This window comes from Acinonyx jubatus, chromosome D3 (genome assembly GCF_027475565.1).
Source record: "Acinonyx jubatus isolate Ajub_Pintada_27869175 chromosome D3, VMU_Ajub_asm_v1.0, whole genome shotgun sequence".
Lineage (NCBI taxonomy): Eukaryota > Metazoa > Chordata > Mammalia > Carnivora > Felidae > Acinonyx > Acinonyx jubatus.
The window spans coordinates 66,749,890-66,772,077 of NC_069392.1; the positions used below are offsets into that span (position 1 = coordinate 66,749,890).

A 22,188-nucleotide genomic window follows, 5' to 3' on the forward strand; every position below is an offset into this window, starting at 1 on the left:
CTCTCTCTCAAAAACAAATAAAACATAAAAAAAAAAAAAAAAAAAAAAAACTGGGGGTGCAAGTGTCTGCCTGAACTTCCAGCCTGATAGCTGAGCAGACAGATGATGTGGACAGCACCCCCTCCCTCTCCCTCTGCCCTCTTCTCTGGTAAACAGGTAAAGTGCTGGGCCTTTCTGCTGCAAGAGGGGCCTCTTGGCTCCCTGGCTGGGACTCATTCTGGAATGTACAAACGAACCCAGGTGATACATTAGCCTGGTTCCCTCAGGAAAAGCAGAGTTCCTGGATGTACCCCCAAGAACAGGCATCCCTGGGGAGAGTGACATAGGAGCAGGGAGGGCCGGGCAGAGGGATACTATGGATCTGGTCACCACCGTAGGCAGCTGGGCTCAGTCCACTGGCACCTGCTGAGGACTATGAAGAACACGTTTCAGTTGTTATCTGAGAGACCAAGGAGGGAGTGTTTGTGGAGGGCTGCCCCTGGAGCTGTTAGCTCCTCCCACGGCCAGGGTGCAGGATTCCAGGCCCCCGGTGGGTTCCTGCAGGCATCTGCTGGCGTGTGTCTGAGAAGCCCTGGGCAGAAGGTGCTCGGGAGCTGAGGGGAGGTGCAGTCAGGCTCACTGTATGACTCTGACTGGTGTTGGGGGGGGGGAGGCACCGAGCAGAGATAAGAACACACAAGGCATCCAAGACAAGTGACCTGTGTACAGAGTCCTCTCTTTCCCTCTGGGCACCAGACTAATGCAGGCTGGGAATGGGTGTCAATGCCTGTCCCTTTCCTCGGTGATCACTGACCCCAGGCTCCCCCACGGGACTGTGCTGTGGTCCTGTGAGGGGCCTGCGAGAGCCTGGGGGAGAGTCCAGCGGGGCAGGCCAGTGCTTCTGCTGCGGGCGGGGCCGGGCACCTGATCCCCCTGGAAACTCTCCTGCAAAGCCCAGTCCTCTGCCTGTACCTGGAAAGTGTGCCAGGAGGCCCTTGATAAGATCTTAAGTCTTCAAGGCATAATGGGCATGGCTTTAGACACCAGCTTTTCCTGCAGGCAGCTCCTTTTCAGCCCTCTCTGGATATCAGCCTTATCATTGCAGTCCTCTGAGGCTGGCAATCTGCCCAGGGCCGGGCACTGAGCTAGGCACAGAGCCGGGGCCCTCTAGAGCCTGCGGCCCAGTGGGGAGTAAGAAGCTCACACGGCCCTTGAAGAATCCCCTGGGCTCTGGAAGGGTAGCGGAGAATGAGAAGTGAGAGGTGTCCTGAGAGCCCGAACAGGCTGCTAGGAGGTGGGATGAAGAGGCGGGGAGGTGTAGGCCTACCTGGAGCTGTGCTGTGCGCACTTGAGCAAGTAACCTAACCTCTCTGAACCTCCATTTTCTCTTCTAAGTAGTGTAATTATACCGATTTCATGGGGTTATAGTGAGGGGCAAGTGGGTGAAGGCATATCAAGTGCTGGAAGGAGTGTCTGTCACATGATACGGGCACAGGACACATTAGCCATTCTAATCATTAGAAGTCATAGTATAATGCCCACTAGCCCGCTCTGAAAGCAGGGAATTGGGCTAGTCGCCAGGTGGCCTCTGGGGCGCTGTTCTAGTATTCTGCGAATGTAAACACTTCTAAATTTTGTAAGTAGGGGGGAAGGGGAAGATGCCTCTGGGTGAGGGGCACAGGGTGAGCAGAAGCAGAGAGGCGGAAAGAACATCGCATGTAGTTTTCTATGCCTTGTGCCCAATTGCTACAAACGTAGTGGCTTAAAGTTTATTATTTTGAGAGAGAGAGACAGAGAGAGAGAGAGAATCTCAAGAAGGCTCCGCACTGCCAGCGCAGAGCCCAGGGCGGGGCTCGAACTCACGAAACCGTGAGATCATGTCCTGAGCCAAAACCAAGAGCCGGGCGCTCAACCCACCGAGCCACCCAGGCACCCCCAAACTTAGTGGCTTAAAAACAAGACCTGCTTATTACCTCACCGTTCTAGAAGTCAGAAGTTCAGCTCAGTAAATCACAATACTGAAGTTAAAGTGTCCGCCAAGGTCAGTTCTCGTTTGGAGGCTGGGAGACAAAGTCTGCTCCCAAGCTCACCGGATGTTGGCACCATTTACTTGCTTGCGGTTGTAGGACCCAGGTGCCCCTTCTTGCCGGTCATTGGCCGGGGAGTGCTCTCAATCCCTGGAGGCTGCCTGCGCTCCTTGTACGTGCTCCTCCTTCAAGCCGGCAACAACGCGTGGGGTCTTTCTCCTGCTTTGAATCTCTGTCTCTACCCCCCACCCCAGACTGAAGGGGCTCCTGTGATTGGAGGAAGCCCTCCTGAATAATCTCCCTGTCTTAAGGTCTGCTGACTGGGAATTTCATTATATTTGCAGAACTCCTTCCCAGGAGTCCCTAGATTAGTGTTTGATTGAGTAACTGGGAGAAGGTATACACCCAGAACCCTCTTAGGGTTCTGCCTACCACACACGGCGTATGGCCCGGAGAAGGAGTGGGCTAAGAGGGGATCATGGGCAACCACAGGAGCAGGAGGGGTAAGGTGGGCGTTGGTGGTAGGAGGGATGTAAACCCACTATAAGCCTCGGATAGCAGGTGGAGGAAGGGGCATGGGACATCCCCACCGTCACCTCTGACTGTGGCCCTGCACCACTAGGCACGCTTCTCCCAATCAGAGCAGACTCTCTGTAGACCCACTGCCACCCTGGCCTCACTCTGATGAGGGCACCCTGGCCTGAAACTTTGGATTCTTCCCTCCGGGCCGGGTGGACATACCCATGAGCCCCTGCAGGCTGCCGAGCTCAGGAGCCCAGAGCAAGCCCTGCGTAGTCCCTCTGTAGCTGGCCTGGGGTCCCAGGGAGGCTGGGCCCCAGGCAGCAGCCAAAAGCCAAAACCCAAGGCTGGAAATCATTGAGGGATGTCTGTGTCCCTTCGGCCAGTTCTTCCTCCCCCTCGCCAACACCCGCCTCTGAAAAGGCCGGCGGGGGCCTGGGGGAGTCCACATTCATGGTCCTAGCAGCATTTCTGGAAGTCAGCGGACCATTCCTTTCCCCATCTTGGATCCATTACAGTTGAAAACTCAACAAACCCTTAGTAACTGGCGAAGAACTACGTTCCAAAAAAGTTCTCAGTCATCCAAGGTTTTGAAATTCAAGTGTTCCTTTAAACATACCAGGGCCTTGCCTTTATTATCAATAGTCACTTTCTAGCTGCATGCAACCCCCTGTGGTCCCAGAGTCCTGTGCGTTATTCGGGTCTCCTTTGTGGCTCTACTGGTGGTAGTTTGAGACCATTCTGCTAGTTCTGGTGATGAAACCACGTATGGGTTGTACTTCCTCCAGCTGAACGGATTCCCCCATGGAGAGCACGAATTTGCAGATGATGAAAGGGCCACCAGATAAGCCTTAAAGGCCCTTCCCGTCTGGCCTAGAGCCTGTCGGAAGGAAGGGGAGGGTCTTTGGTGGGAAGGGACACAGAGGTGAGAAAGGTCCTGGTCCTCCCCACTTCCGGGTGGGGTCCGGTGGGAGCTTCAGGGGACAGGAGTGGGCAGTGGGGGTGTCCCTGCGGGCCTGGGCCGCTGCAGTGGCTGGCTCCATCAATCTGGTCAGGAAGGACGGCAGTTATGTTGGCGGACTTCGGCAGGTATCCTGGAATGCCCGCCACATCGTGCCAGGCCACCACAGAGAGAGGGCCCAAGGGCTAACGAGAGAGTCACGCGCCTGTGGAGGGTGGCCAGACAGCGTCCGTGCCTAGGCCGTGCCCTCCCAGACCTCCACCAGGCCTTTCATGTTCCACCATCAATAGCCAGTCGCGTCCTTATAGACTGAGCACGGCATGCCCTGATAGCCACATCCTAACAAGGCTGCGAGATTGTGTCTACCACTTAAGGCCTAGAGGCCTGAGCTAATTTAGAGGAGAGTGTGGTGTCCACAGAGGGAACATCTCTTTAGAAGGAGACATTTTCATTTATTTATTTATTTATTTAGAGAGGGTGGGGAGGGGCAGGGAGGGAGGGAGAGAACCCTAAGCAGGCACCCAGCTGTCGCGCACAGCCCGATGCGGGGCTTGAACTCACAAACCGTGAGATCGTGCCCCGAGCCAAAATCAAGAATCAGGCACCCAGCTGACGGAGTCACCTGGTGCCCCTAGAAGGAGACATTTTCTTGGAGGACCCAGGCCACCTAGAGGGTTTGTGTCTGGGGACCCCTTACATCCTAATGCTTGGGTCAGGGACGTCAAAGCCTCTGGTCTGTTTCATTCTGGTTTGTGATAGATTCTGCTAATTCCAGTTGGGAAGTGGGGCTTGGGTGGTAGGCTGGGCCCCTCCTCTGCCTTTTCCCAGGTGGTGAGGTCCAGCTACCACACAAGTTATCACACAAGTTACCGTGTTGGCCAGTGAGGCAAGTCACTGGCCTTCTCCGGGCCTCAGTTTCCCTTTGTGTACAAGGGGAGTTGCAGCATATTCTTCATACGGAAGGCCAGCTGGCACGCCATTGACTTCTCAGGGATGTTGGGAGGCCAAGGTGCCGTAATGGGTGAGAGAATGTTCCGGGAGCGGGGAGTAGTTCTCGAGTGGGGTGTCATCCCCGCCTCCAGCTACGTCTCACAGAGCCCGCTGTTCTGTCTCCTGCAGCCCGGACGCAGCCCCTGAGCTGGAGGGATGGAGAATTCCTCCGCCGCGTCAGCCTCGTCTGAGGCTGGGAGCAGCCGCTCGCAGGAAATCGAGGAGCTGGAGCGTTTCATTGACAGCTACGTGCTCGAGTACCAGGTGCAGGGGCTGCTGGCCGACAAGACGGAGGGGGACGGCGAGAGCGAGCAGACCCAGTCCCACATCTCCCAGGTGAGCGCTGCGCAGGTGCGGGGGCCTTGGCAGACTCGAACATGCTTCCAAATCCCAAATCCGGGCAGCGTGTGGCCGCCTGGCCCTTGCTTGCTGAGGCACGGATGGCCCCAGGCAGCAGAGCACGGGATCCAGGCAGGAAGCCCCCCTGCTCCGACTCTACTCCATCCCACCAGGCTGGGCAGCTGGGGCCTGGCCAGACTCACAATTCATTGAACCCGTGGTTATAGAGTTCCTGCCATATGCTAGGCACCATTCCCTGTCCTCCACAAGCTCGTGTTCTAGAAGAGATCTGGAGGTTGTAGCTTATCAGGAATGCACACCGTATAAGGGTATAACTTGTGAACGTTCTCTCCGATCTCAAATACAGGCAGTTGTTGGCGGCCACAGAACTGAGTCTCATGCCGTCTGTCTCAGGCCTCAGGGGGCTCTGCGTGCCAGCCCTAGTTAGGCGCATGAGGCGTTTTGACTAGAACTTCAGGTTGGTGCCATCTGCTCCTGGGCTAGTCTGGCAGCCCAGACTCAGCCGACTCTGGGCCAGGATTTGGAAATCTTGAGTTCTCGAGAATAAAGTGTGAGCCATGCAGGGTAGTGGCCATATCGCATGCATCTTTCCTCAACGCCGTAAATTCCCGGTAGATACTTATTTAAGAATTGGTTCCAGATTTGCTTGTAGCTGCCCGTGTGACTTTTGGCACACCCCTCAACTTCTCCGAGCCTTGATTTTTCCTGTCTGGTGAATGGAGATTATTCTGCTTCCTCAGGAATGTTGAAAGAGAAAAGGTGGGAACGTATGTGATGCTTTCCTTAGTGTCCTCGAAGTTTTGAATCACAATTAGTAGAAGCTTCTAACGTGTCCATTATTCGCTCTACAGTGTATATTGAGCACCCACCCTGTGTCTGACTCTGTTCTAGGGCTGGGCGTCTGGGAGGGAGCAAAAGAGGCATAAAGCTCTGCCCTCCTGGGACTTACATCCTGGGGGTGGGTGATAATCGCTGCGGAGGAAAATAAATTCAGAAAAGGAAATGGGGAGTGATGAGGGTCGGGAGGAGTTTGCTGTTTCAAAGAGGGTATCAGGAGAGATGTCACCGAAGTAGGTGGAGGGGTGAGCTGTGCAGCTATCTCGGGCAAAGGCCCCGCTGGAAGAGTATTCCAGAGGCAGTGAGGAGGCCGAGGCGCAGAGAAAGGGGGAGAGCCAGAGGGGATGAGTCAGGGAGACCATGGGGTCACATGGACGAGATGTGCGAGCGCTGAGCCCTGGAGTCTGCCAACATCGAGAAAGCAGGGATGGGAGGAGGAGTCAGCCAGAGAGCAGGAGGGGGGTTGGCCACAGGGCGGAAGGAAGACCAGGCGGGGTGGAGTGCAGGAAGCTGGGGAAGGTGTGTTCGAGGAGATGGGGGCAGGGCGGGCTGACCTTGTGGACTGCGGCTGCCAGGCCAGGGAACAGGAAGCCTGAGGATGGCCTCCCCAAGCAGTGGGGGCTACTGGGGACCCTGACTAGAGGGGTGACCATCAAGTGGTGGGGGCGAACGTCAAGGAGATATGGGTTGGAGATGGGGAGGGTGATACAGATCCTCTGTGTATTACAGACGTTTGCTGTAAAGGGGGGAGATGTGTTCTTGGGGGAAGTGAGGTCAAAACAGGAGCGTACACAGCGTGTTGTGCATTGATGGGGGTGGTCTGGGGTAGAGGGGAGGCTGCACAGTGGCCTTGAGTAGATGACAGGGCTTGGCCTTGGCTCTGGTCCCCAGCGGCTCACCCACAATCGCAGAGGGAGATTTCCAGGCTTGTAGCCATGCTTCCAGAATGACAGCTGGTGGTGCAACACAGCTGTGAGCTTCTCCGGCTACTTTCAGCCACGAGGGTGCAGGTGCAGAGTTACAACGCTGAATTTAGCCGGGACTGTTTCTCTGGGCGCTGACAGTGCAGGGAGAGAAGGGCGAGGGAGTGAGGGAGTCAGGACAGTGACACTCCCTGACACTGAGCCAGTTAAGGGCAGGAGTGAGGGCCCAACGTGGTTATAGATACGGAAGGGGTGGAGGGTCAGTGGACGGGGGCCTGGGGGGCCTGGGAAGTCAAAGAATTACCAGAATCGTGGCACCGGAAGGAGTGAGCAGAAAATGGAAGCGTCGGGGAGTGAGTGTTTGGAGTCAGGGCGGGAAGTGCAGGAGTTGGCAACGAAAGTCTGGGCACGAGCATCGGGGTACTTGGGCAGAGGAGACATCAGGAAGGGAGGGGCGGTGGAACCGATGGCAGGGCACAGGAACCACGGTGACTGACATCAGCGTCACCAAGAAAGGCTGGTGCCGGAGAAGGCGGCAGTGATCCAGGAGCAAAGCCTTCAAGAAGAACAGGGACTGAGGTGGGGGTGAGTGACCTGGGGGTCCATAGGTGACTGCGAGGAGGAAGTGTCTTGTCTGATGATGCGTCAGTTTTCAATCACGCTTGATGTACAGTCAGCAATATCATAACCTGGAATGGAAGGGGCAGGGCGGTCTGACTAGACTGGAAAATTTCCAGGGGAAATGAACGTCTTTGGGTCGTGCAGTGCGGGAAGGGGCAGAATTAGGTGAACCGACGCGTGCATACTCCTGGAAGCATCCCAGAGTGGACTTCCCCAGCAGCAGGCCCTGTGGACGGGGCGTGGGGCTGGCCTGCCTCCCGCACTGTGCACGCCCAGGGTGACCTTTGGCACCTTTGGCACGACGTCCTTCGAAGGCTCCTCCAACGTGAAATAGGCTTTTACAGGTGGAGGGTCTGAGGATGCCGTGAAGCTTCACCCCAGAGGAATACTTTACAAAATGGTAGAATTTCTGTTCCCAGAGCAGCCACTGGGGAGAGAATTCTGGGAGGAGGGGCCCTCCTGCTGTCTCTGACCTCCCTGTGGTGATGGCTGAGCTCTCAAGATATAGAGCAAATAGAGACGTGCCCTCACTCAGGGCCCTGCCCTTCTAGCTCCTGTTCCTGGGATAGGTCGGGACTGACCATGCCTGGAGGTCCACATCTGCAGGGGCTTTGAAACAGATGTTTGTTGTGAAGCAGCGTGGAAAGCATGGCTACTTGTAACATCTGATGCATTCCTTAAGCTTTGTGTTCTCTGATGTTCCCTGCAAGAATGCAAAACCTGGGATCTGCCTGTGAGGCGCTGGCCAAGGAGGGACATTTTAATCCCACTCCCACCAAACCTGCTCCCGTACACCCACAAAGACAGCTGGGGTGCAGACTCCAGAGGAAGGGGCAGCTGTGGACAACTCTAAGTAAGGCTGGGGTTAGATGTGTTTATATAACACGCTTCTTTAAAAAAAAATAAAGTCTCTGTTGACACAACTTTATGGGAAGTCTTTCTGCTAGAGCACTTTTGCTTGTTTTTATTTAACCTGATGACTATTTTAAATGGAAGCCAACCCCCCCCCCCCAAAAAAAAACCCTCAGAGAATGTCTCCATTGGCCTGTCTGAAGTGGTATTTTGATGTTTCTGGAAGAGGAAAATTGTTAAGAATCTTGGAAACCTTGAGAAAACTTGAGAGAATAGAGAGTCATGTTGCTTTCCAGTCGGTGAGATCATTTTTTTAGGATCTGAGAGATGACAGTTGACAGAAGAAAAGACCTCATGATGCTTGTACAGTTGTGTTCTCCCCACCCCTTCTTTTTAAAAAATTTTTTTAATGTTTATTTATTTTTGAGAGAGACAGAGCATGAGCAGGGGAAGGGCAGAGAGAGAGGGAGACACAGAATCCGAAGCAGGCTCCAGGCTCTGAGCTGTCAGCACAGGCCCGATGCAGGGCTCAGACTCATAAGCCATGAGATCATGACCTGAGCCGAAGTCAGATGCTTAACCGACTGAACCACCCAGGCACCCCTTTCCCCACGCCTTCTTTAGCAACAACTAGGGAGAAGGATGGATGCATGGATGGATGGATGGATGGAAGGAAGGATGAATGAATGGAAAGAGAGAGAGAGAGAGAGAGACAGAGAGAGAGAGGGGAAGGGCCAGAGAGAGAGGGAGGCACGGAATCTGAAGCAGGCTCCAGGCTCCGAGCTGTCGGCACAGAGCCCGACGCGGGGTTTGAACTCACGAACCGCGAGATCATGACCTGAGCCGAAGTTGGACGCTTAACCGACTGAGCCACCCAGGTGACCCTGCCATTAGCCTTTTGTGGAAGAGATCGGGATGTTACTAAGTGGGAAATGTTTGGCACTTCCTGAAGTTAGTGGACGGTCTAGTGGATCATCATAAAGCTTCAAAGCAGTTTTCATCACACCAGGAGCTTGGACAAATGTTGATATACAAGCCCCACCTAAAGTTCAGTTGAATGAGGAGGGGCTTGGACATTGGCCTTCTTATAAGCCCCCACTTGACTCTGAAGCCCTGATGAGGCTGACAGCCATGACCATGGGTGGGACATGTCTGTCTCCCCTCCCCATCCTTCTGTGGCCACCTGCCTTGAGCTCCACCGTTGGATGGATAGAATGTAGAGACGTCGTAAAGAGCAGATACATTGAATGAAAGCGTATTTCCAATAAATTCTGTTAACAGGTCAATTGAAGAACGAGTGAGGGTGAACATAACTTCTTAACGGTCCTTTTTGATGTCGTCAGGCACTTGGAGGTCCTGGGTTTTGTCTGAAATGCGAAGTGTCCTTACCAAGAGCGAGGCAACCATGCGGATGTAAAGAGTGGGATGCAGATACTCAGACTGGTGTGGCGTCTCTCACTCACGGTGGTTTTCCTTCTCTTTCTCTTCGTGTTTTTCCTTCATTCTGCCTCCCCCGTTCACTGTTCCGTCATCCCCCTTTTATCCCATTCCTTCATTCCCTCCTGCCCTTTGAATCCTCTCCCGTGCCCTCTTTACTCATAGGAGGAAGCACTCAATGGTGGACCACCCATGAAAAGCTTAACTGAAGAAGTGAGTTTGAGGGACATCGTGGGATGTTTGTGCATGGGGGACTCATTTAATTAGCGACGCGATTTATTTTTAATTACACAAGTACTATATGCGGACGTTCTCATGGTACACAAGAATTCTAATATTAGCAACAAAGTCTCCCTTAGCTACCGCCTCATTTCAGTGCCTGATGAATGAGTTAACTTCATCACCTTTTTTTAATGCTTTTACCAACACACACACACACACACACACACACACACACACACACGCAGACTTATAGAAATACATTATTTCAAAGTCATAAATCATAGCCAGTGAATATGTTGGTCAGTAACCTACATCTTTCACCTCGCCGTATGCCTTAGGGGTTCTTCCAGCCCTTCTACAGCTGCTGTGTTTTGTTTAACGGCTATACAGTAGTCCATAGTATGGATGTCCCATACTTTAACGTTCACCTATTGATGGGAATTCAGGTTAACTTCTCAATTTTCCCCTGGAAACGTTAGAGACTTCAGTGAGTATTATCGAACATGCGCATATGAAAGGGTTTCTGTGGGTAGATGCTGAGAAGAAGAATCAAGTTTAATAGCCGTTGCCAAATTGTTTTCTGCAATGTTCTGTTTTCACACCACCACCAGGGGATTGGGACAAATCATCTCTTGGCATCTTAATTTGCATTTTCTTAATTTCCAGTGAGGTTGCTCTTCAATCTGATTACCAGTCATTTCTTAGGAAGTTAAAAATTTTACTTTACTTTTAATATTTGTTCATGTTGATTTATTTTTGAGAGAGAGAGAGAAAGAGCGAGCTTGATGGGGTGCCTGGGTGGCGCAGTCGGTTAAGTGTCCGACTTCAGCTCAGGTCACGATCTCGCGGTCCGTGAGTTCGAGCCCCGCGTCGGGCTCTGGGCTGATGGCTCAGAGCCTGGAGCCTGCTTCCGATTCTGTGTCTCCCTCTCTCTCTGCCCCTCCCCCGTTCATGCTCTGTCTCTCTCTGTCCCCCCCAAAAAAATAAATAAACGTTGAAAAAAAAAATTTAAAAAAAAAAGAAAGAGCGAGCTTGAGTGGGAGAGGGGCGGGGTGGGGGGGGGGGGACAGAGAATCCGAAGCTTCTCTGTGAGGTCATGACCTGAGCCAAAGTCAGACGCTTACCCAACTGAGCCACCCCTACAATTACATTTTACCTTTTTTTTTTGATGTTTATTTATTTTTGAGAGAGACAGAGACAGAATGCGAGTGGGTTGGGACACAGAGAGAGGGAGGCACAGAATCCGAAGCAGGCTCCAGGCTCTGAGCTGTCAGCACAGAGCCCGACGCGGGGCTCCAACCCACAAACCGTGAGATCATGACCTGAGCCGAAGTCGGTCGTGCAACCAACTGAGCCACTCAGGCGCCCCTCTATTTTACTTTTAAAGCAACAACTGGAAAAATAGAGATAATCAGAAAATAGACGAAGAAGCCCACCATAACTTTACGACAAAATCTAATGTCATTTTTATGTATTATTTTTTCCTTTATATACCTTTTATGAAATTGAACTTCTAGCATACATATAATTTTTAGCTTACTTGTTTAGTTAGCATGATCTCCTAAACGTCATTTGGCGGTTCGGCATAAAGTATCATCATTTCAACCTGCTCTTTTTCTGCCAGTCACTGTCGGCTAAGTAGTGAAGTATAATTAGAGCTAACATTTGTTCGTTCAAGCCCTGGTCTGGGTTCTGGGGAGAAACTCAAGAACAGAATGGACCATAATCCTTGACCCCAACCCCTAGCCCTTCTTTTCAAGTGAGGAAAGACAGACGGCAGACACCTGAGTGGGGCAGGAGACGGGGTGGTGCTGGGCTTCCCCGGTGGCTCACTTAGACTTTTGGGCAAAGATTTGAAGAAGGTGAGAGAATGAGCCCGCCTGGGAACCAGTGTTGCAGGCAGAGGGAATGTGATGGCACAGCGCTGGTGGGGGAGGGTGCCCTGCTTGGAGGAACAGCCTGTGGGCTGGTCTGGCTGGAGCAAAGTGAGCAAGGGGGAGGGTCCTAGAAGAGCCAGATCTGGAGGGCCTTTTCCTCCCCACCGAGGACTCTGGCCTTTTCTCTAGTGACACTGGGCAGACGCTAGAGGGTTTTGAGCAGAGGTTGGGCATGATGTGACTGGTTAAATAGGATCACTCGGGATGCTGTGTGGAGAATAAGCTATGGCAAGGGGAGGGGTCAGAAAAGGAGGCCGGGGGACCAGGAAGCCATGTGGTTGGTCCAGGCAAAAGGTGATAGTGACTTGGAGCAGTGGGATCACCGTGCAGGTGCTAAGAAGTGGTCAGATACTTGTTATACTTTAAAGGTACAGATAACGTGATTTTCTTTTTTTTTTTTAAGGTGATTTATTTATTTTGAGAGAGAGAGAGAGAGAGCACCAGCAGGGGGAGAGGCAGAGAGAGAGAGAATCCCAAGCAGGCTCCGTGCTGTCAGTGCAGAACCCGATGGGGGGCTTGAACTCATGGACCGTGAGATCATGACCTGAGCCAAAGTCAAGAGTCGGACACCTACCCGACAATGATTCCTATCATGGTGCCCCAATGATAGGATTTTCTACTGCACAGCCCTGAAGATTTTAGCCTGAGCAGATGGAGGGATAGCCTTTGCAGACCTGAGATACGGGAAACCCTGGAGGAGTAGCTTTGAGGCACAAAGCTCGAGAGTTCAGTTTTGGGACGTGAAAGGTTTAACGTAGCATTAATGTCTCCATGCTGATGAAGCAGGGAGATGTGGAAAGGTGGCGTTCAGAGGAAAGGAATGACCTGGAGACTTAAACGTCTGTCAATAGTAGCATATGGATGGCATTTTGAGCCGAGAGTGAGGGGGCTTAGAGAAGAGGGTCCAGCATTGAGCTCTAGGAGTCTAAAGAGACCAGCAGGCGCTAACAAAGGACACTGAAGCCTGTCCAAGTTAACTCATTTACTCTTCACAACAATTCCGTGAAGGTATTGTTATTGTTGCCTGCTTAGGGGGCGGGGGAGAAACTGAGGCACAGAGAAGTTGAATAAGCTCTCCAAGGTCACACAGGAAGTGTGTGGTCAGTCTGAGGTTTGAACTGGGTGGTCTTACTCCGGTTGCCATACACTTAACCCCGCTACCGTTGCTAGTTTCTGTTAGTTATTACACGTGGGGGAATTGAGTCTTAGGAATAAAGTGGCTCATCCAAGGTCACAGAGTAACTGATAGAGTGGGAATAGGAACTCAAGATTCGCTGCCTCAAGAACTCAAGCTCCTAATCACTACATTATGCTGCCTCTACAACACGAAAGTTGGGGATTTTTTTTTCTTTTTCTTTAAGATAGGACCAAAAAAGGCTTTCTTCCTCTCTCAAATCTCAGGTCTTGGACAGCACCTCCTTCCCCTTACACACAAGGCTTTTCTGGAGCATCACGTGGATGGAGAATGGGCTGCCAGCCAGCGTGTGCCCCCACCTCGCCTTCTTGTTTTTCCCCTCCTGGTCAGTGAGCCCGTGTGCCCAGCGTAAAGGAAGCGGTTGAACTTGCTCCTGAGTTTGAGAAGCTCAGTCTTTAGGCCAGTGGGATTCTGCTGCTGGCTGTCCCATGCCTGAGCTCCGTGAGGAAGTCTCGTTCCCTTTCTGGGCATTGCAAGAAAGTAGTGGCTCCCACGTGACTTTCAAATTGCTCCCTGGGTGGTCCTGCCACCCCCTTGGTTAAAAAGCCCTGGATAAGATGACTTTTTCAATGAGTTTTTACTTTGAAATAAGTTCAGATGTAAATAAAAATGACAGTGATACTACAAAGAGTCCCTGTATATCTTTCACCCGGAATAGCCAATCATTAATATTTTCTAGCATTTGCTTTCTATCTCTCCTCTTTCAGGGTGAGAGAAAGAGACAGAGAGGGAGGGAGGGAGAGATTCTATAAAGAGATTTTTCTGATTTATTTGAGAGTGAGTTGCAGATTCCCCTTTATCCCTAAACACTTCAGTGTGTGTTTTCTAAGAACGAGGACATTCTCTTACATAATCATAGTACAGGAAATAAACATTGAAACGGTATTATTATTTAATCTGTATTTAATCTTCTATTTCACCAGTTTTCCCAATTATACCCTTTATAGCAAAAAAAAAAAAAAAAAAAATTCTAGGTTCCTCAAAAATTAAGCATAGAATTACCATGTGATCCAACAATTCCACTTCTGGATATATAGTCGAAGGAATTGAAAGCAAGGACTTGAGCAGATATTTGCATGCCCGTATTCCTAGCAGCATTATTCATAATAGCCTAAAGATGGATAGCCAAGCGTCCATCAGTAGATGAATAGATCAACAAAATGTGGTCTATCCATACAATGAACTAGGATTGAAGCTTAAGGAAATAAAGGAAATCCTATGACATTCGCAACCTGGATGAATCTTGAGGACTTTATGTTTATTTTTTTTTAATTTTTTTGTTTAACGTTTATTTATTTTTGAGACAGAGAGAGACAGAGCGTGAATGGGGGAGGGGCAGAGAGAGAGGGAGACACAGAATCGGAAGCAGGCTCCAGGCTCTGAGCCATCAGCCCAGAGCCCGACGCGGGGCTGGAACCCACGGACCGTGAGATCGTGACCTGAGCTGAAGTCGGACGCTCAACCGACTGAGCCACCCAGGCGCCCCGAGGACTTTATGTTTAGTGAAATAAACCATATCCAACAGGACAAATACTGTACGATTCCACTTCTGTGAGGCATTAGACTAGTAAAGTCCACAGAGATTGAAAGCGGAATGGGAAAGTGGCGGTTAGCTAGGAGGACGGGGCCTGGGGAGTTAGTGTTTGATGGGGACAGAGTCTTAGTTTAGGAGGATGATAAAACTCTGGAGGTGGATGGTGGTGACAGTTGCACAATGATGTGAATGTGCTTAATGCCGCTGAATTCTACTCTTAAACATGGTTAAAATGGTAAATTTCATGTTCTGTGTATTTTACTACAATTAAAAAAATGCTGGTTCAGTGTCTAATCCAAGATCACACGTTACATTTAGTATCCAACATTTTTATTGGCTCTTTGAATTAAAAGCTGCTTATGCCTGTACTCATTCTGCCACTTTCTGGCTGTGTCACTCTGGGCAAGTTATGCTACGCCTCAGATTCCATATTTGCAATGTGGGCATAATGAACGTGCCTAGATCTCCATGAAAAATAAATGTTACTCTACGTAGTCGGCTTAGAACAGTGCCTAGATGTAAATGAAATCTTTATATATTCTGGCGAATTATTCTCGTTGTATGTGCTGCAAATAGTCTCTCACTTGGCTTTCATTTTGGTCTTGATTTCTTTTGTCACACAGAAGTTTTAGATTTTGACGTAGTTTAAAACCTGTCTCTTGGAGCCTGATCAACTTGGAAGGTGCTGTTGATGGGTAGCGTGGGGCAGACCCAGCGTAATTTTTCCTCAATTTCCTCCAGTTGTCTCGAAATCGGTGTTTATGGATGGTCTCTCCTTTCCCCTGCCTTGAAACGCTATCCTTATCATTATATAATCTACAGCCTAAATTCCCATTCGTACATCTGTTTGTTCATGGATGCGGTTTTATCGATTATCTCTTTGTCTCATCCTGTACCGAGTCAACTTGCCAGTTTGGCTCTAGCCTGGTAATCTCCTTGGACGTCGGGAAGTACAACCCCTGGGGGGACTTTGTACCATTGAGAAGTGGGGTGGTTCATGTTTAGCACCCTCAGCCTCCCCCACTGTGCTCAGTGGTTTCCCCCGTCTTCCACCAAGTCTACTCCTAAAATACTGTCCCTTTTGGGGCGCAAATGACAGAGAATTGATTTTAATTGTTTTTGAATTGTGAGATAATTGAAATGTGCTGAGAAGAGCAAAGAATAATAGAATAAGCATCTCTTCTGAGTATAGAATAAACATCTGTACTCCCCTGTTTATTACATCTTAACGCTGTGCCATCTGTGTTTCTGCTCTGTAAAGTAAGAAATGATTATAGCAGGGGCGCCTGGGTGGCTCAGTTGGTTAAGCGTCCGACTTCGGCTCAGGTCATGACCTCACAGTTCGTGGCTTCGAACCCCGCGTGGGGCTCTGTGCTGGCAGCTCAGAGCCTGGAGCCTGCTTCGGATTCTGTGTCTCCCTCTCTCTCTTCCCCTCCCCTGCTTGTGCTCTATCTCTGTCTCTCTTTGTCTCTCTTTCAAAAATAAATAAACATTTAAAAAAATGAATTATAGCAGCAACAGTGGAAGCCCTACGCCACCACTCATGAATTCGATGTTCATCGTTTCCATGTATAAAAATTTCCCACTTTTCCTGCCTCTTCACATTCAATGACCTTTTCAGAAGTACACCATCTCTTCCCACAGAGGACTTGCTCCTAGCCATAAACCAGTTTACCTTGAAGGAGAAACTCTCTAGTGTTGGCATCGGGCATGTGGTGGGACAGATGAGAGTGCTTTGAGGTGGGGGCCCTTGTCTCCATACTGGAATCATCTTCTACAGATAAAGGACAAGTTCAGGGAAGGTCTATATCTGGAGACTTTTCTAGACAATGGCTAGAGGGTTTCCACAGTCTTCCCTTGGACATCTCCCCTCACCTGTGAAGGAAGGTGCGTGTTGCCAGCCCCACACTGAAAGCACCCAGGAAATGCTTCTGGTTGGCAGGTACTAAGTTAAGGATGACTTTGACAAAGCAGGGCCATCTCACAGGAGCTTGGAACTGCTCTTGGAAAGCCCAGCCAGGGGTGAGGTTGCATCTAGAAGTGTGTGAAGCCCCAGCCTTCTCTCTGCTTGCTTCTCCCTGCATGGAGGCTCCCTTCCCTGCCTTGCCGAGCCCAGGAGGAGGTGCACCCACCCACGAATCACTGTTCTGGGATGTCACATCAGTGCTGTGCAGCTGGGGGTGAAGTGTTTGGGACACCTGGAATGGGGGGTGGGAGACTTTCTCTGCGAGGTTGTCCCAGGATGGAATGAGGGGTGCGTGATCTCCCCCGCCAGTAGTCTCGCTGCATGTCTTGGCCATCCCCTACCCTGTTGGCCAGGCCCCCACCAGGAAAGGAGGAACCACTGCAAGTCTATAAAGGAGAGGGATTACTTTCACAGTAGTTTGAACGTTTTATGCAAATATATACATGCATTTGTGTATATGTATTATTCAAAAATACGTGTGTATATGTACATATATGTATTACTTCTTATTCTGAAATTATTTTAGTTAAACTTAGGATAGAGCTGTAAAAATAGTATAGGGTCAGGGAGCCTGGGTGGCTCAGTCGGTTAAGCATCCGACGTCAGCTCAGGTCATGATCTCGCGGTTCGTGGGTTCGAGCCCCGCGTCAGGCTCTGCGCTGACAGCTCAGAGCCTGGAGCCTGCTTCAGATTCTGTGTGTGTGTCTCTCTCTCTCTCCGCCCCTCTCTTGCTCTTGCTCTGTCTCTCTCTCTGTCTTAAAAATAAATAAACATTAAAAAAATTTTTTTAAATAGTATTGGGTATTCCCATGCACCTGTCCAGCTTACCCTAATATGAACACCTTTTATAACCATAGTGCCATAATGAGAACTAAGGACTTAACATTGGTATAATGAGATTTTATTACAGATTTCACCAGTTTTCCCGCGAATGTCCTTTTTCTGTTCCAAGATCCGAATCTGCATCTAGCTGTCAGGTCTCCTTATTCTCCTCCAATCCATGACACTTCCTGGGTCTCGTCTTCTATGACCTTGACTTGAGGAGTACTGGTTACTTATTGCATAGAAAGCTCATCTATTTGGGTTTCCTGATGTTTCCTCCCGATGAGATTGAGGTGTTTGGCAAGAACAGCTCACAAGTGATGTGCCCCTTTCAGCACATCACACTGGGGCGTCCATGATGGTGATGTGCTTTGTGATGGCCAATGTTATCCCTTCATCTCTTGGTTAAGGTGGTATCTGATGGAGTCCTCATTTCCCTTCCTATAATTAATTAATAAATATACTTATACTTACACTAATAATCAGTATAATTAATGAATATCTTGGGAGGAGATGCTTTGCGACTGCAAGTATCCAGAGAGAGAGGATTTAATCCAGGCAGTTGGTTACCCAGATGACAAAAGAGCTGAGAAGCTAAATAACCCGAGATCAGCAATGGCAAGAAGCCAACACCACCTCCAGCCCTGAGTCACAAAAGGAGGAGATGGTGTTGCCAGACCAGGGGTCAGGGTCATGCACAGAAGGCCTATCTGGTGAGGTCTGGAGCCATGAAGGAGACCCGAGTCCCTGCTGGTAGTGCCGTCCGAGGCATAGAAAGAGGGGGGGAGGCGCCTTGGTTTCTCCCTGTTTCCTGTCTCCCAGTGGCCAACCCCAGATGTAAGCCAGCTGACCCAGGAGCCTGGGAATTGCAGTCTGCAGGGGTCAGCCCCTCTGTGGTGCAGAGCAGAGATGAGCCAGACGTGGGCCTGAGGGTGCCCTTGCTCAGGAATGCTGCCCCGCCGTTTCCCTTGAGCTGTGCCATCCAGTGATAGCTGTGAGTCATATGTGTCTGAAGCACCTGAAATGTGGCCTGGTCCAATCTGATGTGTGCTCTAAGTAGGTTTCAAAAACTTGGTATGGAAAGAAGAGTATAAAAAAAATCTCATTAGTAATGTTTTATGTGAATTACCTGTTGAAGTGATCATATTTTGGATATATTGAGGTAAATGAAACATATTATTTAATTTAACCTTTCTTTTTCATTTTTTTTTTTTTTGAGAGAGAGAGAAAGAGTGTGAGCACAAGTGTACGAAAGTGAGGGACAGAGGGCAGAGGGGCAGGGAGAGAGACAGAGAATCTTAAGCAGGTTCCATACCCAGCACTGAACCCAACATGGGGCATGACTTCGAGATCGTGACCTGAGCCAATCAAGAGTCAGAAGCTTAACCAACTGAGCCGCTACTGTGTCCCTAGCAGCCATATTTCAAAAAGGAAAAAGTGAGGGGTACCTGGGTGGCTCAGTCAGTTAAGTACTCCACTCTTGATTTCGGCTCAGGTCACGATCTCATGGCGGTGGGATCCAGCCCTGCCTACATCGGGCTCCATGCTGACAGCGTGGAGCCTGCTTGGGATTCTCTCTCTCTCTCTCTCTCTCTCTCTCTCTCTGTCTCTCTCTCTCTCTGTCTCTCTCACTGTCTCTCTATCCCTCCCTCTCTGCCCCTCCCCCACTTGTGCATTCACTCACACAGTCTCTCTCTCTCTCTCTCTCTCTCTCTCTCAACATAAATAAACATTAAAAAAAATAAAATATGGCCGCTAGATCACTTAAATTACGTCTGAGACTCCTGTTTGTAGCTCTCGTATTATTTCATTTGGATAGCGCTGCCCTAGAGTATACTTGGACTGCCCTGTGTCATCAGCGCTGTAACATGCCCTTGACCCACAGTCAGGAGGGCACGGCCGGCTAAGGTTTTACAAAACCGTGACTGCACTGGCCTTGAGCCATTCACACTCACAGTTTTGACCAAGTGTGCCAAACAGAAATATCGGGCTCCTCTGCTTTTTATGTAGCACACAGGGTGTCGGTCAAGGTCAATGTTCAACATTAACCTAAGAGGCTAGTTTTATTGTGTAGCACAATAATAAACACACCACCATACAGGGGCGCCTGGGTGGCTCAGTTGGTTAAGCGGCCGACTTCGGCTCAGGTCATGATCTCGCGGTCTGTGAGTTTGAGCCCCGCATCGGGCTCTGAGCTGACAGCTCAGAGCCTGGAGCCTGTTTCCGATTCTGTGTCTCCCTCTCTCTGACCCTCCCCCGTTCATGCTTTGTCTCTGTCTCAAAAATAAATAAACGTTAAAAAAAAAATTAAAAAAAAAAAAAAAACCACACCACCATACAGCTAGATGGCACCTTACAGAGGAAAAGCTGTACTGTTACTACTGCTTTGTATCTAGACAGTGTTTTTATAAGTTTATAGAAGTCCTTCCTTTCAACCCTGCAGTCACCCAGCCTTGCTGGCCCCGTTTTATAGATGACGCAATGAAGCCTGGGAGACCCATGAGTTTCAGGAACTCTCAGACTTCAGGGGCGTTAAAATGCAGAAGGTCAGTCTCACCCAACTGATTCAGAGGGTGGAGGGCGGGGCCCAGGGACCCCCACGCAGCACGTTTTGGGGAATTTCACGCAAGTGGTTGTCAGACCACACTTTGGGGCACCCCAGGTCTCTGAGCTCTTGAGGGGTGAGTGCTGGGACTGGGCTGGAGCTGGGTATCTGGGAAGATCCACACGTATATGCCTCACCTCCAGCTCTAACATTGACACTGTGGACGGCTGGCATGGCTAAAGCCAGGTCGGGCTGTCAGATGAGGTGCTGCTTGTTCAAAACACAGTTACCCTGTGTCGTGCGTGGTTGACCCCGGAACGCGGCTGGGTCTTGATCACTCTGGTGGGTTTAGCTGAAGGGGAGTAACTTTGCCTGCCCCAAGCATACACCAGAGAGGGTCACCGCAAGGTGGAATTTGGAGATGCCAGCGTGGACCTGCGGGTAGGGAAGGATTTGCCGCTGAAAATGGCCAAGCAGGATTTTATCCTGACCCTACTGCTGAAGAGCAGGGCCATACCTGGAGGGCCCGGATAGGGTGAGGACGAGCCTGTGTGTCCAGCCATCACTGACCACCCCTTTCTCCCCTGCAGTGGACAGCGGACTGCAGTGAACAGCTGGACAGCAGCTGTTCCTTCTCCCGAGGGCGAGCCCCCGCACAGCAGGTAGGGAACCCGCTCTGTGCTCCTTTGGGGGATTGTAATGTGTCTTGTCTGTCTGGGTTCCTGGGCTGGCCTGAGATGGCTCTCCTGGGAAGTGATGATGTGGAGAGAGCAGGAAACAGGAGAGAGGAGGGTGCAGTCCTCTCTCCGGAAAGTTCTCCCTGAACCGCCAGCCCACAGCGAAGCACCCCCCTCCTCAGAATACATAGGTTCCTAAGATTTTTTTTTTCTTGTAAGAGTTTTTTCATCACTAGATGATGTTTGCGTCAATATCTGCAAACAAGCGCATGCCCGTTGGGAGGGGAGTAGATAAGTGATACGTGGAATGGTATAAGTAACAGCGTGAATGAACTTGGAGGCTCACACATCGGCACTGGGAATGGATCCCACAAACAGGGGAACCCCTAGGGTTATGGTGCTGGTCACTTGAGATCACTTCTGCTCCAGGTGTGCAGAGGACCCAGAAGGGCAGAATGTGGGGATAAGGTGTCAGCACCTGGTCCATTCCCCCCGCCCCAGCCCTCCAGCTTGCTGGACCTGGCTGGAACCCGCTGTTTCCCTCCCTGCTGCTTGCCTGTGAGATCCCCTGGGGGGTAACCACACAGGTGTGGGCTGTGTGGCCTGGAAGGACGAGGTGGCAGTGCTGGTGACCCCCAGGCCCTGTGTACCCTTTAGGTGTCCAGAGGCCAAAAAAACCATCCATCCCCAACCGTCAGGCCAGCCTCACACTGTGCCTGTCCAGACAGATAAATGGGGAGCCTTTCTGGGCTCCTGCACTCGCTTGCTCCGAATTTCAAAGCAGCTTCATTCACACATTGCCCTGGACCCACTTGTTTGTGTCCGACTTCTGTCCCATGGCACTGGTTAAATCAACTCCTCTCTATTCTGTCCTAAGGGAAGATGGTCAGTGCCCTCCGTTCCCGATCTTTCTTAGGTTGCAGGGCTTTTTACACCATGGTGTGTGGGGATAGCTTCCTTCTCACACTGTAAGTTGTTTGTGTGTGTTTCATTGTTTCTCGGCTAGGAGGCCATTAACAAGAACCCTGGGGTGGGGTTGTGGGTAGGGGAGGAGGCACGAGACCCAGGTTCTCCTATTTGCTGTGCCACAAACTTGGTAGAAATTCTTTTCATCCTCAGCTTCCTCATATAACAATCGGGAAACTCAATGGCCTCTGAGGGTCCTTTGCTTCTCCATGCCATTTTGTAACTGAGGTCCACGGAGGTATAATGACCTGACCAAGCTGGGACTTGAACCCAGGTCTCTCACTGTACCCTTCCCCCATTTGGCCATTTACCTTGCCTTACTGTAGTAGGTGTCCTTCTATGGAGGACTTTTATCCTTGTCACTAGACTGCCAGCGCTGGGTCAAGGACCCCATGTTATCCTTGCTGAATCCCTAAGGCCTAAGTGCCCTTAAGGCCTGGCACATCAGGAGCACCATTTGCCAGTTACCCTGGGGTTTCCTACATGAAGATTCCCTTAACTCTTCAGCGGCAGAAGTGGGCTTGGATCTGGGGACTCAAGGACCGGATAAAGGGTTCCAGGGAACAGTTGAAGTTCTTGGATGGGGGACACAAGCAGCTGATAAATGAGAGACCAAAAAGCTAGCTCTCTGTTATTTTGCCAGTGGGTGCCTCCTTCTGGAATCTTCCAGACTCTTCTCCCCCCCTCGCCCACCCCGTATCACCTTTTGTGGGCCCCCTTTTGCCACTGATTCCCTCTGGTCTTATTCCCCTGTCACTCCCAACAGGATTCAAAGGGGCTGAGAATGGCTCGTGCTCCTGCTTCCCTCCCTCATCCTG

The 22,188-nt window shown here is 50.6% G+C and overlaps 1 protein-coding gene across 11 annotated transcripts in view; it reads left to right on the top strand.

Annotated features, from left to right (window-relative positions):
• The window catches only part of CTIF (cap binding complex dependent translation initiation factor), a 292,743-nt gene that overhangs the window by 70,790 nt on the left and 199,765 nt on the right, over positions 1-22,188 (top strand). For 8 of the 11 annotated variants that reach the window (XM_027068933.2, XM_053205574.1, XM_027068927.2 and 5 more), the window contains 3 exons: positions 4,606-4,812; positions 9,672-9,719; positions 20,318-20,389. In XM_027068933.2, the coding sequence (XP_026924734.1) occupies positions 4,633-4,812; positions 9,672-9,719; positions 20,318-20,389 (300 nt within the window). In that variant the 5' untranslated portion in view covers positions 4,606-4,632. The remainder of the gene's footprint in view (positions 1-4,605; positions 4,813-9,671; positions 9,720-20,317; positions 20,390-22,188) is intronic. The other 3 variants (XM_027068930.2, XM_027068931.2, XM_027068932.2) reach the window with 2 other exon arrangements.